This window comes from Halictus rubicundus, chromosome 11 (genome assembly GCF_050948215.1).
Source record: "Halictus rubicundus isolate RS-2024b chromosome 11, iyHalRubi1_principal, whole genome shotgun sequence".
Taxonomy (NCBI): Eukaryota; Metazoa; Arthropoda; class Insecta; order Hymenoptera; family Halictidae; genus Halictus; species Halictus rubicundus.
The window spans coordinates 9951998-9965899 of NC_135159.1; the positions used below are offsets into that span (position 1 = coordinate 9951998).

General features: G+C 43.5%; 1 protein-coding gene across 1 annotated transcript in view; it reads left to right on the forward strand.

The window, feature by feature from the left end:
• LOC143358931 (metabotropic glycine receptor) overlaps window positions 1-13902 on the forward strand; it is a 152756-nt gene that overhangs the window by 25119 nt on the left and 113735 nt on the right. The window contains exon 2 of the mRNA XM_076796469.1: window positions 10206-10389. Coding sequence (XP_076652584.1) covers window positions 10206-10389 — 184 coding nt within the window. The remainder of the gene's footprint in view (window positions 1-10205; window positions 10390-13902) is intronic.

Sequence of the window (13902 nt, forward strand, 5' to 3'; positions counted from 1 at the left end):
TGGCCAATCGGAGGAGTTATGGCACGACATTTAGACCATTAGGTTCCTTGCTTTAAGTTGCAGAGATCCTCCAAGTATTTCGGTGCCTTCTTTCAAGAGAAACTTTCCAAAAACTGGGCGAACAGATTGGAACCAGTGTTCCAAATTTTGTAAAAGTTCATGCAACTATTTCGTTTTTAAATCTTTTTCAATGAAACCTTTAACAAGATATTCGTGACACTTATCCGATTAAAACGATACCAAACACGATGGAATTTGAATTATGCTTGTTCGAGTAATCCACGATATAATAGAACCTCTTTTATCCGAACCGAACCACTGATTAATCCGAACCACAATTAAGTCGTGATTTACTTATAATAAATATAACCTAAATTGTGTCGTGTTTGGACTCATTCTCTCCAGAAAAATGCCAGGAATACGTTGACAGAAGTTTCATAAAGAAATAATAAAAAAAAAATACTTGTCATTAAATTAGCATCAGCAATCAATAGACAGTGGTGGCTGGGTGAAATATAAAACAGTAAAAGATTAGAAAAATCTAAAAATATTGTTCTGATTATTTCAATGTAATGCAAAACATTTTCATTCTGCACAATGATGCGCAGTCCAGTGATCCAGCTGACGAGTCATTAACATAACTACCTTACAGATCCAACGACGATACCCCGCCAAAGCAAAGACTGTCTCATTTCTGTGAAACCCCAGGTAATTGTAAAATCCTCGGGCACCGATCCAATCAGACCGTCAAGGGTCTCCAAACGCGATCGCTCTTCAAGTCTTCGGACCACATCCTCCCAGTCTACCGGAAGAGTCAAACAGAGGAGGTCCGGCTCTCTGAAGAACTCTAAACGTTTCCGACAACGAGTGCGCTCTCCGCAGGGAAAAGGGTCTAAAGTAGCATCGACGAGTCGTTCTCGTCAGGACTCCGTTGCATTAATGAATGATCGACACTCGAGCGGAGCTCTTTGACCGTCGGTCACGGTCCAGTGGTTGATCGAGTACGCCTCGATGAATACTTTCCCGTCCATGACAAAGGAGGTTTCCTCTTCTCGGGTCAGATCTGGAAGAGGCCGGACCAGTGGATTCGATTACAAAAGGGGGCCGAGTCAGCGGGCGTCGGGTCGGGGATCATTCGATTAGGTAGGCGACGGCGTTAAACTGACTGTTGAACGACAGTCCGTCCGCCGGCGCAAAATATGTTTAACCCCGTTTTACCGATGGCTGTCGCGCCGTGCCGGTTGCCAGCAGAGAGGAGGACGTCCGGATTTCACGCCGGGTGGAGAAATCGAATCGAGCGTCGCGCGAACGAGCCGTTGAAATCTGACAAGAAACGTCGGACGCGGCTCTGTTGAAAAGGTCAGTGTAGTCCCGCCGGCGCGAAAATAAGTACGGCCTTGCTTCGCAGATCGATCTGCCACGGTATTGACCAATCGCCGGGTCGATTCCGCGCCTCCGGACACGTCTTGCACCGGCCCGGGGAAACCATCGGGCTCTATAGACCCCTAGAAAGAGGATGCCGGCCCCGAGTAATTACCTGACTGTTCTACTATACCTGGAAAACCGAGGCTCGCGCACGTAAGCCGTTGCGCAACTGGCTATTCAGGTGCCCCCCCCTCCCCTCTCCTCACTCCACTGGTACACGCTCATGATGAAAAAGATCGGGTACATTATGTTTCTTCGTGTTTCCGAGCGACTGTCGAAGAGAATGCGAGTCCACAGCGAATCCGGCATCGTTTTTGCGCCGTAACTCCGGAACGAAACGAGCGGCCCTGATGGGACCTGGTCCATTTGAAAGCTCGTAAAATACGCTACTAATGATGAGTTTTCGGTTCGCGTCCGAAGGTTGCTTCTTGGAGAACTGGACTTCGCAATAGGGATTTTCGTATTTGAAGAGACACGAAAATTGCGCGAAACTTATGTAAAAGAGCGGCGAAGTAGGGAAAGTGATATATCGTTGGAAAGCTTGATTTTTTTATGATTTTTTGACGCAAGTTACAGGATGATATCTCGTTTTAATCAAAAGTTATAACTGTTTATAAATTATTCAAAGATCGGACTTTGGCTGCTCGCCCTACGTGACCTTGGGGATTGGGGGAGAAGTTATTCCGTGAATCGATGCGGGACCTTCAGTGGTAACTGCGTGCAAAGTTTGAAGTGAATTGGTGGTGGTTTATTTTATGGGGCTTTCGCATGGTCTTGTATAGAGTGTCGCGGTTGTGCAAGTTCTTGTGAAATTGTAGCGGAGATGGTAAAATTGAACCGAAGGATTATTGAACGTCGAAGGAGACAGACGACTGATGGAAAAGGGGATTTAGTCTTGCGGAGAAGGTTGCAGTCACTTTTGTAAACGAAGCTACAACGCCGCTGAATGATTCAGCAGCCGTCTAACCAGAAATAGAAGTTGCCTGTCAGGCTGAGAGGTTTTAGAGCCGATGAATGTTTGATCGTTACCTCGGATTACATTCCGAGATCCGACTTTTTCATCGCGATGTTCATTTGCCGGATATATTTGCCGATTTACGACCCCGTAACGAACGTAATTCCATCGCGGATTTAACGTCCGAATTTGGAACTTCGTTCCCTGCGTCGATAATTCCATTTAATCAATCCCGAAGTTGAACTTCTCGTAACTCCATTTAATTTTACATTAAATTTTACTTCAGCCGATTAAAAGCGTCTACCGGGGAAATCAGGTCGATATTTACAGCATGGTATTTATATTACGAAAAACAGAATAACAACACTGTACAGTGAATTCTCGATATATGTCGACAACACGGGTCTTGCCAGCGACATATATCGTCCAGGAGACATACACCGAGTCGCGTTATGTTTACACTCCTCGGCGTCCGATGCCTCTCGAACTTCCTGCACCCTCACCGGGTATACCCCGTAGTGGTGGGGATAATTCCGCGACGTTTATCATCGAGGCCTTGGCGACATATATAGAGAAATCACTGTATTCAGCAAAAGTGTAAAGATGACTGTTTTCTCTGCCTCAGTGTGAGTAATATAAATGGTAAAATAATAATGAATAAATAAATAGTAATAAATGTGATACCCATCATTTCTGTCCAATTTTTCTCTGATTTGGGTTTCAAGCGCATTTTGCGTTTTTCCGTCGGCATTTTTTCGCGGCCAAATGCAGGCGACACCGCGGCCCGATTAAGCACGCAAATTTCCCAAAGAAGCATTCCGGGTTTTTATCGTGCCGAGCCACGTTCCCCGGCAATCCTAGCCCGCTATCGCAAACACGCGGTTACAGAACAAGAAACGTTAACGAGAAGAAACTCCTCTCGCGGTGACCGATGCGAGGAAATGTATACCGAAGTTTCCACGTAGATTCCCATTGGCCTCGGTTAAATGCGATTTAACGCGGCGCTAATGGAGCCGGCGCATGCTCGTTTCGTTTTTTCGCCGGCTTTCCAGATATTTTGCTGTTGATTTCTTTCTTGGGCACCCGGCATTTCGTGGTTGACGGTCAATCAGTTCTGTTGATACAGAAAACTCGGTCACGGGTCCACAAACTCGCGCAGATCTGGAAACTCGAGATTAAAAATGCACAAACCACCTCAGTCGATATTTCAGTCTAGATTTTCTATTTTACATTACTTTACGGAAATAACAAGAATCTGCTGCCCAAATTTTTAGCCATTTTTTTTTAAAGAACATATACCCAAAGAAACAAAGTTGAATAATTTCTTGTGGATGTATCTCTAGGATCTTAATAATTGTAAACTGACTCTGTAATTGTTTTGCAACAAAATTACGACTCCTTCCGTTGCAGGACCTCCGCGTACACGTTCTTGAATATGTCAGCCAGGTCTGAAAATTTTTGCAGATCGGAAAATTCAAAATTCAAACCACCGGAAACAAAAATCGATAAGATGGAGGCGATCAGTGATCCAGTCGAAGTTTCGAGGCTTCCACCAACATTTTTAAAAGGAAAACTCTCGAACCCATGGCAACAGGACCTCCAACCACGCGTTCCCCAACGATCGCCCAAGGTGCCCGAATATCTGCTCGCCCTCAAAATCAAAATGGAAGTTCCGGGCAGAGGACGAGGGAGAAGGTATCCTCCAGAGAAACATTCTGGAAATCCGGTCCGAGGGATGAAAGAGGGAGCGGGATTCGCGGGTGTAGAACAAAGGCGACGGTAAAAGCGAGGACTGGAAGGCAAGATGAAGACTCCGGCGGTAATAGACAATCATTTCCGTTCAGCCGGGCAGCTAAATTCAGTCTGAGACCGAGTCGATCCCCAATAGGATGTCGCCGGTTGTCAGGCGTCGGTGCTGTGTTCCGCGGATCGTGTTCATTGCGACGTACGGTCGCAGCCATATTGGCTCGAGTCGTGCTCGGAGAAATCTGTATCTATCGTTCCGCAACGTCACTTCCGGCGCCGATAACGAAACGATATTAGCGTCGCGTGTAACCAGCTTAAGCAGGATTTGCCCCGGGTCTCTCTCTGTCTCGGTTCCTCGCGCAAGCCGTATCGCGAAATTGGAAATGCGCCGCTCATTTCGTGCCGATCGGGCTTTTGCCGGCTGGCACGGGTCTCGCAAATACCGCGCGAGCCGATGCTCCCATGCTAATGCGAATTAATTAAAAGGAGAACGTGCACGGATTAACGGAAACGCTCCGATCGCCGGACCCGAGAGGACAACTGGTTTCTGATGTTCGGCGATATCGAAGCGGGGATGAGCCGGACCGGTTTTTATCGACGCCATTTTGCGTGACCCGGGCAAATGCTGGATGGAACCTCTACGGGATCAATCGGGGAAACAATTGAAAGATATAAGCCGAGCTTCTGTCGAAAGGGTTTCTGGTACGATCAATGGATTGTAATCCGAGCATCCTGTAAAAGGCAAGAGTGTGTTGTCTCCTTAAGTAGAGTTGACCGATGATATCCCCGGTGTATGGGTCAGTCGAATTGCGAACGTTAGGCGTGGCTGGACTGTGCCTTCTTTGCGTAAGCAACGTTGATTCAGAAGGCAAACGCGATTCTTTACTCTGCCAATAGGAGCTGGAGTGTCCATAGTTCCTTTTTTTTTTCTTTGATAATTTTCACACACGCCCGAGAAAAAAAGGTTCTGTCGAAAACGGTGTGAAAATTGCAACAGCACACTGACCCACTTTTTCGGCGAAGCTGTTGCAAGTTTAGCGTTGCTGATCCCCTAAAAAGTGGCGAGAGAATGGCCCGCCCGAGCAAGACGCGATGAAGAGTTACTCACAGAAGCGAGACGACGCGACGCTCGCTCGTAAAATAGCATCGTTTTTATGAAGATGGTCGCAGCCAACCTCGCTCGAAATAGTATACTTCCGTCCGCCCCGACTTTTTTGGCAACTTTCCCCACTTCGTGAAATTTTGACTTAATATCAAGACGCTTTGGACCGTTCAGCTGCTTTAAACCTGACATTAATCTGATCGAAATCTAACAGCAAGCAGATTTAAACTGTAACATTAAGCAGCTTCGACCTAACGTTAAGCTGCTTTGACCTAACATGAAGCTGATCTAATGCTGACATTAAGCTGATCGGAACACTAACTGTACGCTGATTTAAACTCTAACATTAAGCTGATTTAAACTTTAACATTAAGCTGCTTTGACCTAACATTAAGCTGCTTTGACTTAATATTAAGCAGCTTTAGACCTAACGTTAAGCTACTTTAACTCAAACTCTAATTGCTTTAAATCTAACATTAAGCAGCTTTAGACCTAACATTAAGCAGCTTGAAACCTAACATTAAGCAAGTTGAAACCTAACATTAAGCAGCTTTAGCTTTAAGCAGATGCTGATCACAGGTGTGTCTAAAGAAAATGTTAACGTAACTGTAGAAGTGTAATCTGATGATAAGCAGTTCCTGGGCCAGCTTTAAGCTGCTTCAGCATTATTTTTCGTCGCGACGGAGGATTTCCATGCTACTGCAAGTACTTCTTCTCGATAACAGCGTCGGAAATAAACACTAACAGAGGGTGGATCATTAGCAAAGCAAAAGTCTGTCCATCCACCAGAAAATCGTGCCTCAACGCCCCCGTAAACTCGGAAATTCGGACGGTAGGAAATCGAGGGGCGGAGATAAAGCTTGATTTACAACGAACTCACCGGCTCTCCGCGAACTTTTTAATCTGTACAGGGCTGCCTGGTTAATCGTCGAACCAGATAAAACGGTTTCGATCGTGTTACACGGACTATTATGCTGTCGTTTGTTGTCCCTGTCCCTTTGACAAACGAGCCGCCGAAAGATAATGGCGTTGCTCTCGCTTCTCCATTTTGTTTTTATCCGAGCCGTGTCGTTTTCACTAATGTTATACCATGAGGACGTGCCAGAAATTCCGGAAAACTCTATTATCTTCTCTATTATCTCTATTATCTAGACTGCGGAACTTTATGCAAAATAAAAATTGTACCACAAACAATTCACAATCCGAAAGTAACAAATGTACGACTTTTAAAATTTACTGATTGGTCAAGCTCGCATTGTTTAAAGATTTTCACTCTGTTATAAATGATTCGCAATCGGAAGGTAGCAAAAACCAAATTTACTTACCCCCGGATGATTCTTGCAGTAAACGTATCACAAGTATCGTAAATGACCTTGGAATATTTTCTAATTTTACAAGCACTGTCTGGACACCTTCCTCCTTCTTCGGACGCCGTATCGTTTCAAGGTTTTCACTCTGTCGCAAACAATTCGCAATCCAAAAGTAACAAATGCACGACTTTCGTAATTTTGCATGAAATATATATTCTTAACACAGTGAACGGAATATTTCCCATTTCCCGGCTACGAACACCGCTCCATCAATAAACAATTCCCTCTCGAAAGCTCGCGAACGCCCTCGACCAAATAATTTCGCGATCCCAGCATGCCGGTGACACGGTGGGATTGCAAGCCCGGGTCAGCGTCGTAAAGCAATAAAAACTCGGAAGGGATACCCGGAGTCAATCTATGAAGGGTGCAATCGTCAAATCCTAGTCCGGGGATTCCTCGATGTAAAGTTATCGGCACGCGAATGCCAGTCGTAGCCGTCCCCCCCTCCCCCTCCCTCAGCGCAAATAACATTTCTTGAATTCCGGGGGGGAGGGAGGGCCCGATAAAGCCGAGCAATTTTATTCTCTCGGGCGGAAGCTCACGTCAAATAAGACCATTATCGGGGAAAATCGGGCAGAGGGGCTGGGGAGAGGGATGGAGGCAGGATCGGCTAAGGAAACAAAACGGGCTAGCCGGAGGTTATTTCCTTCATCTGACACGACCCCTGCTTGTTTACGTTTCTAGCCGGTCGCAGTTAATATCGGCAGCTCGATACAGCCGAGTCGGAGAAATCAATATCTTTTCTTAAATCAATACCCGTGATCCTACCAAAGTATTCTCCTGAAGCCATTTAATAAGATTCGGACGATTATTGCGGATGCGCCCGATTTTTCTGCCGAGCGACTACAATGGCCACCATTTTCTTTTTCATTATTTTCGAGCGAAACCTCCACGATCGTATTCCTGACATTTTTCCGATTAAAATGAGTACCCACACGACACCATTCCGAGCATATTTCCTCGAGTAATCCATGATAGAGTGGAAGATTGATTATCAGTTCGGATAAGCGAGGTTTTACTATATCGTGGATTACACAAGCAAGTATGCCCCGAATGGTGTCGTGTGGGTACTCATTTTCATCGGAAAAATGTCAGGAATACGTCCATCCAATGAGAATGGTAGAAAATAACATTTTTCAATATGACAAATAATGCATGTAATGTAAATAACATGTCTATAGAAAGAGGTAAGTCTCTAAGTAGCGTCTGCGAAATAACGAAACGTTTTACCTGCAATTAACTGTTCTTTCGAGCGGAAAGTACCGCAAGCGGAAAATAATTTCTCCGTTCTCGGCTCTTCTAGTTGTCTATTTCATTTCTCGGTGGCCTCTATCAGCGCGTCTTGTTCCCGGTATCTAAAGCTGGTTTCCTCCCGGCGGCCTGTATTTCCTCTTTCACGGTTGTCCCCTGTAAATCTTCCCGGGGAATGGGTTGAATCCCGGATTCGGGCTCTTGATATATTCTGCGATGGCGGGCGGTCGCCGCGCTTTCCGTTGCGACGGAAACCGAAAATACGGTTTCGCGAGGATTCCGCCGGGGAAAAAGACGCGGAAAATCGCACGGACCCTGAGCACAGAATAAGAAGAAACGCGATTTCTTAGACGGAGGGAGAGAGAGAGAGAGAGAGAGAGAGAGTGGACCGAGGCTCTCACGAAACCTTTGATGCCCTCCGAAAGTCGAGCTTTGTTACACACCGGGACACCCGGCCACGAGATGAGACGCCAAAGAACGGGATGGCCGCAGAATCTAGGCTTGTAATGTCCACAGAAAAGAACTATACACCATCCCACGAGTCGCCTAGGTAGCGATCAAAGAGGATATCTGACGATATAAAATGTTTCGCCGTCGAGATACCTTGTGTTATATCGGCCAGGAAAAGTGATACGAATTTTTAATAATTCAATGGGGTTGATCGATATGAAAATCCTCAAACATCATCAAACCTGTAGAATTCAGGGAACTAAGTCATCTCGATCAAATTTATGAATTTAGCAAAATTAAATATCACGATTCCGGGCCACTGAGACTATCTGAACAAAAACCTCGAACCTCAAACAATCCTCAAACATAATCAAACTTGTAGAACTCAAAAAACCAAATGATCTCGATCAATTTTATAAATTTAGCAAAATTAAATATCATCATTCCGGGCCAGTGAGACTATCTGAACAAAAGCCTCGCACCTCAAACAATCCTCAAACAACATCAAACCTATACAACTTGGGGATTAAATACTTTCATTAAATTTTATAAATTCAGCATACGCTTGCAATGTTATCGCGACTTTCCAAAATTATTTAGATAACAATCTCGAATCCCAAGCATGCTTCAAACGTCATCAAACTTACAAAATCAAGAAACCACATAATTCCATTCAGATTTGTAAATCCCAAACACGATCAAACGCGTAGAAGACTGCGGGCCAATTCCATTAAATTTCTTAAATGCCTCGCCGCAATCGCGACCAGCGTCTCGGACAAGAGGCCTGGAATCCTCCGGAAGAGTCTCAAACGCCGTCAAACCGGCAGAGCCTCCTCGACAACGGCGAAGAGTCCTCGCCTCCGCTAAACGGCCTAGATTTTCAATTATTCGGTCCAGCGTTCAATCAAGTATTTAAACAGCGGCGACAGGTCACCTGAAAAATCGATTTGTACTGGACCCGCCGCGCAAAAAACCGGTCTCTCCCGAAGAACCGAAAGTCGACGGAGCCAGGGAAAACAGAGCCATCCTGGTCTATTTCCTTTTACCGTGGTCGAACATTTCCATTAATTTCACAGGGTCCCGAGTATTTCGTCCTCGAAGTCTCTGTACTCCGTGGAAAATCTCCCCTAAGCACCCTCAGGCTCTCTCTGTCTTTCTCTCTCTCTCTCTCTCTCTCGAGAGAGAAAAAGATTTCTTTCTGAAAGAAACGGTCCGGCTGACTTCAAGTGTAGTCTTGTGGAACGGGTCTGCAAAATCGATTTTGCGTTTGCATATATGCAAACTACAGTATCTCAAGAATACGTTCCCAAAATTTCATAATTTTAGTCGAAAAGGTAACGAAGCTATAGCGCATTCGGTATGACGCGTCTGCGGCTTTGGAGATTGGAAAATTGTTTTTGGAAATGATTCCCACGATACCCTGAAAACTATTGCAACAATCGAGCTCAAATTCAAGGTGACAATCACGTCAAAATATATTTTTTTCTAATTTTTACAGCCTTTTAAATTTCCAAAAATATATTGTTTTCCTTTTTTGCGTGAACTATAGTCGGAGATATACTGAATAAGATCCAATTGGATCTCTCTATTTCGGACAAGCAGAACAACCATAATCACGCCAATCATTCTACTATCACTCTATATGTACAACTATTATACAACCTCATTTTAGTAACAATTAATGTAAACATTTCTCAACAACAAAATTGTTGAATACTCTCCAGACACGGGTAAATATGCTGCGATTGAGATTACGTTAATTAGTTTCACCGATTGTTTATAAAAAATGTTGAAACAGGCCTAAGAAAAGCACCTGTCACGGTGGAGTACTTATTGGTGAGGAAGGGCAGTTAGGGGAACGATTGTTTTCCGACCGGTTAACTGATGTGTTTCTTTGGTCCGACAGGCTACCACACGTACACCATGAACGAGACCTCCCACACAGAGAAGGAGGAGGATGAGATCTTGACAGTGAGGTACGAGGACGGCAGGTGGTCGAAACCATACTACGACTGCGGCGGCGGGAATATCTGGATGCTGACTTACACTGTTCCTTTCTTCGGCTACGTCAACGACACTTACTTCTTCAAGTAAGTGGACCCACTCTTTTATCGGCCGCCTAGTCCTGTGCCAGGAGCAGGACTAGACGTTATTATTCCCTCCGCGACTGAATCAGCGCTTCCAGGATAGAAGCCTGGTCGATACTAACCTTCCTTTTGCTCTCGTCTTCTTGGTTTCTCCGGCGATTCAATTCTCCTGGTCTCGAATTTGAGGCGGTAATTGTTTGAAGTCGCCGGAGATCCTGAGAGCTTGGGGAAACGTTTGTAAGAGATTAATGCTTTGAGTGGAAATGGTAGTGGAATGTACATCTGCGGGGTTTTCTTAGTTTTTCAAACATTGTCAAACAGGTTCAAACTATGCCGCAATGAGAACACTACTGATGTATTCCTGACATTTTTCTGATTAAAATGAGTACCCACACGACACCATTCGGAGCATATTTCCTCGAGTAATTCACGATACAGTGGAAGACTAATCATTAGTTCGGATAAGCGAGGTTCTACTATGTCGTGGATTAAACGAGTAAATATGATGCAAATTGTATCGTGTTTGGTGTCATTTTCTTCAGCAAAATGTCAGGAATACGATGGTAAAGGTATCATGAAAAATGATAAATAAGGATAAACAATTTCTTCAAAGAGTATCGTACCTGCAGTTCCAATAAGAATCGTTGAAATTTTTTTTCGTTTGGAAAGATTTGTATGAGAGAAATAATGGAGATTTGACTGCGTTGTGATCCCGAAATACCTGATATGAAAGTTCGGAGATACTTAAACAGTATAATAGCGCAGAAATTGTCTAAATTCTTCAAACGCTGTCGAACCAGTCGAAACCACGTTCGAATGAATATGGATAGCGCGTGATTCCCACTAAAAAGCATTCCTCTGTTGCAGCTAACTGGCACAATTGTCGGAACCGGTCGGACATGTTGCCAAAAACGTTAACAAATACCCGGGAAACAAATCGGGCGAACACACTGTTCCGCGATACACCGATAGTCGTTAGTAAAACTATATATGATCCGCGGAAATTTATTGAAAATTAAAGAGAAAAGAACGACCGGTTATAACGACACTGATAACACTGTTATCGAATTTTCCCAGCAACGCTCGCGCGTGCGGAGATTCAATTTTTCCCGCTCATTTTTCAAGCGCGGTAGTTCGAAATTAAAAAAATGTATATATATTCGATTCGCTACCGGTGACTTTGTTTCTTCCCTATTTTTTTTTTTTTAAGGAGGATTTATGAATAATTTCCTATTGTTTATGAACAGATTCACGGCTAACGGAGAGAGTATACTTAGCGTGAAAATAATAGACCATTACTTCCGCGCATTCACCATTAAATCAATTTGGCTCCGTATTGTGTCAGCACCACGTTCCACGTCTCTAATGATTTATTTTTCGGGAACAGTTAGCGATTTATGTTCGGCAGATAATACCGAATTAAAAGGTCCGATACAGAATACAATTAAAAGATACCCGACCAAATAAAAAAAAAAAAGAATAATTTGTTTCAGCTTAGATTTTTGCAGCTTTTTATTAATCTTTTGTTTCCCCGGTTGATATTTACGTAAATCTTATTTTCATATTTTAAATTTGTGAACGATAAGATTTTTACAAATAAGAGTCTTCAATAATTATTTTCGACACCACCGAATAATTTTCCGTCAAAATTGCATCCATAAAACATTAATTTAATTTATTCCTCGGTTTTAATGAAAAAAAGGGTCTTATCAAATTTCGAAATTTTCTCAGATTTCGCTTTACGACATCGAATCGGTGTTTTCGAGCATTTGTGATACTTACAAACATTTCCATTGTACATTTGTAACGACAATAACGGCATCATTTATTTTAGAATTGCAATATCTGCGAATTTTGTGACAATATATACGTTGACGAATTATTGACGAATTCTAGTTGCCATCGTATTCTTCGTTCAAAACTGAGTCAGAATTATACTAAACAGTTTCTTCTTAGACCGTATAGATCCAGAGAAGATCGATTTTGAAAGTTCGCGTTGCATGCGCGCGCCGAAAGGGGCGTGGTAATAGCCCTAAGCAAAGATGACGTCGCGTGAGCATAATCGAAGTTAAATTTCTCGAAAAGTATAGCTCTGAGAGTAAAACTTGATCTCACATTTTCTGTCCAGTTTTTCTCAAGGATTCGAATGAGTCTAAGAACATCCCAAAACATCAACATTGTTATAAATTAATATTTTATAACAAAGTTTAAAGTTTGCCTAAGAGTTGGCGATCAGTTCCAACCAATAACAAACTTCGACTGGAAATTTAAGTATTTCTCCCAGTTTATATGCTATTGAAAAATTTTCCAAAAACTTCGTATCACGTTTTACTGAAAAATACAGGATCATAGAAACCGGAAGTTGCAATTCACGAGCAAGATAAGAAGCCAAGCTATGGGGAAGTAGCTCGAAATCATAAAATGGAAATCGAGATGGAATACGTTTGGTTCGTGAATCGTGTTTTCGAAAAAAGCAGCGACGAGGTCGAAGTTGCGTCCGTGGCTGTCCAGGGATTATGATTATGGTCGTTGGACGCGGAGAAATACAGCTTCCGGCCGGAAGTCGGGAGATTCAGCGATTCTGAAAAGGGTCCAAGCGAAATTTCTGTCGACGTCACGGTTTTATTGATGAACGTTGCGTTCGGCTTTATCGTGGTGCACGTCCGCGCGATCCTGTTTGCGTACGTTCCATAGTACTCGTCTTTCCGTGGACGTGTGTGTGTGTGTGTGTGTATAGGTGCGTATTATCTATCGCGAGCACGCCATCAATCAATAAAAACACGCCGAAAGAATATACGCATGGAAAAAGACGGTATTCATTTCCATTCGATGCTTGAGATTAAATTGCTTCTCTGACCGATGGAAATTCGGATTCCCGCGCGGTAGTGACGGCTTTAAGTCGCGCGCGAGCTAATTCGTTCACTGGGCAAATTAAACACTTTCAGAAACCGCATACCTAAGAAGCTTTCATATCTTGAAGATGTCAAATGAACAGATAAAAAAATATACATTGGCGTTCAAATAAAACCAAATATGACCCTAGAATATCCACAAAAATATTGTCGAGTGGTAAATTCGTGAAATTATAATTTTCATTGAGGGGCAAAACGTCTGGCCACTTGTTGCACTATTTGATAAATAAATGTTTCGAATAAAGTATATGTCGGCGTCGAACTAAATCCATATGACTTTACAATTTGTATAAAAATGTTGTCGAGTGACAGATTCGTGCAAATATATTTTTTATTGAAGGACGAAACGTCAAACCACTTGTTGACTGTGCTTGTTCCAACTCGTTGCTCGCGAGCGGTCAGTCTCCCTTACTAGATACCTGTTATAGTACGAAATGAAATCCTCGGACCGGAGAGTAGAAGTTTGGAAGAGCGTAGTCTTCGCGTTATGAAAAACGGCCAATATTTTCGTTCAGGCTGGCTCCCGGCATCGTTTCACTGTGTACTTGAAAGGTCTACAAACTACCGTTGACGGGTTCTGATTTGTTGGCTCAAGCATAAGCCG